The 1,849-nt window shown below is 37.0% G+C and overlaps 1 protein-coding gene across 2 annotated transcripts in view; it reads left to right on the top strand.

Annotated features, from left to right (window-relative positions):
* LOC110454370 overlaps positions 1 to 1,842 on the top strand; it is a 40,041-nt gene extending 38,199 nt beyond the window's left edge. For both annotated transcript variants that reach the window (XM_021503838.1, XM_021503837.1), the window contains exon 7: positions 345 to 1,842. In XM_021503838.1, coding sequence (XP_021359513.1) covers positions 345 to 1,024 — 680 coding nt within the window. In that variant the 3' untranslated portion in view covers positions 1,025 to 1,842. The remainder of the gene's footprint in view (positions 1 to 344) is intronic.
* Positions 1,843 to 1,849: the final 7 nt, after the last annotated feature.

Raw genomic sequence — 1,849 nt, 5'->3', positions numbered from 1 at the left:
TTTGGTTATTGAGAAGAAGTTGTTTGAAGATTTTAACATATTTGACCCCTGTGACCTTGAAAGTGGGTCAAGGTCATTTATTTGAACAAACTTGGTAGCCCTTGATCCCAGCATGCTACTGGCCAAATATCATCTTCCTAGGCCTTTTGGTTATGGAAAAGAAGTTGTTTAAAGCAAAAAGTTGACGCCGGACAGACGGACGACGGACTCCGCACCATAACATAAGCTCACTTGCCCTTTGGGCAGGTGAGCTTACAATTATTCTTTCTTTGGAGTTAAAACTGTTTTCATAGATAACTACAAATTAATGGAGACACTATATAATAAAATTTATCTTGTTAAAGTTTCAGGAGACGAAAATGAAAAATGTCTGAATCGACAACATACCGAGAATAAGAAGATATCCATACAATTTGATTATCAGCAGGCAGCAGATGCTGGAAGTGTGCAGAATTATTTTTACTTCACACCAGACATTCAATATTACAACCATGAACTTGATGTTGCTGTCCTGAAACTTTTACAAGATTCAACTAACCTACCAGAATGTTTTGAGCACTTCAGTCCTTTCCAACGTGGGATGAAAGCACACATGATTGGTCATCCTCAAGGAGGTATATTAGAGGTAGAAGCAAACATTGAAGGCTTTCAAATTTCTGATGAGTTGTACAAGGATGCAGTAGCCTGGAGTACTGCAAAATACCGTGAAAATGGGTACCGTGGGATTCAGGACAGTCGAAAGATTCTGTTTCACTGTAGATTTGCCCATGGTACATCAGGTAGTCCCGGTTGTTATACTGATCCAACCAAGGAAAACGCTGAAGTAGTTTGGATGTTGCTTGAGGGATATCCAGGGTTTTATTATAAACACCTGACTCCTGCTGAACAGATAGAAGTTCCAAAGGCATACCTCATTCAGCAGGGTATCACAATGGAGGCAATTTGGAGACACATGTCAAAGGAAAACCGAGATTTATGTCTAAAAATATTTGGTCACCGTAACGAACACTTTTTTCCAATCTGAGGTATTAATGAGTCATAACAAGTTGGGTGGAGATTTTAGAGGTTTATTAAATGGTGATAGTCGACCGGTTTACCAGTTTGGTCACATCAGAACGGCAAATTGCAGATTTCTAGCCCCTGAGATACCTTTTTTCTTGACTAAACAATTGATATGAATTGTATTATCAAGAAAGTCAAAATAAGAGAGAAACTTGATACATTGTGAATTGTGTGTAATGATCGCCCAAAATTAGTGGTCATTATATCATAGGGCAGTGTATCAATGTATTGGATCCGTTCCCTTGTGGTTTTTAACACTGAAATTTCCTAAAAGCACATGGAAAATGTCTGAATTTATTGAGCTTTCCCTACATGATTGAACTGTAAAAGGTGATTTGTAAAATGTGCAATAGGATGTGAATCTTGTATCACACGAAGTACTTTACCATACAGTGCCCCACATTATACAAAGTAGAACTAGCGAGTTTAAGAAGTGTAGAAAGATCTGAACAGTTCAGTATGCTAGGGGAAGACCAAAAGTGATAATTATTTTTTGGAGAAAGCAACACATTTATTATGGACGAAGAATAGGAAAATTTGTTGGGATGACCACAGAAATTAACACACTTCTCGAAAATTTTGTTGAAACATATTTACTAGGAAACATTAGTATTATCTACATAATGTTCAGTTGAATTCCTGTAAACTGTTGAAATTATTGTTTAAAATGGCAAGGCTACATAAAATCTTGCATGAAGAAATGTCTTGTTCATTATAAAAAAAAAAAAAAAAATCGCAGAGGGGATTGGCAACTCTGCCCCAGTCAAGATTATATAGCACGTCGCTC

Source organism: Mizuhopecten yessoensis, unplaced genomic scaffold (genome assembly GCF_002113885.1).
Source record: "Mizuhopecten yessoensis strain PY_sf001 unplaced genomic scaffold, ASM211388v2 scaffold7807, whole genome shotgun sequence".
Classification (NCBI taxonomy): Eukaryota; Metazoa; Mollusca; class Bivalvia; order Pectinida; family Pectinidae; genus Mizuhopecten; species Mizuhopecten yessoensis.
The sequence above is the reverse complement of the archived record's forward strand: the minus strand, read 5'-3'. Positions and strand labels throughout refer to the sequence as shown.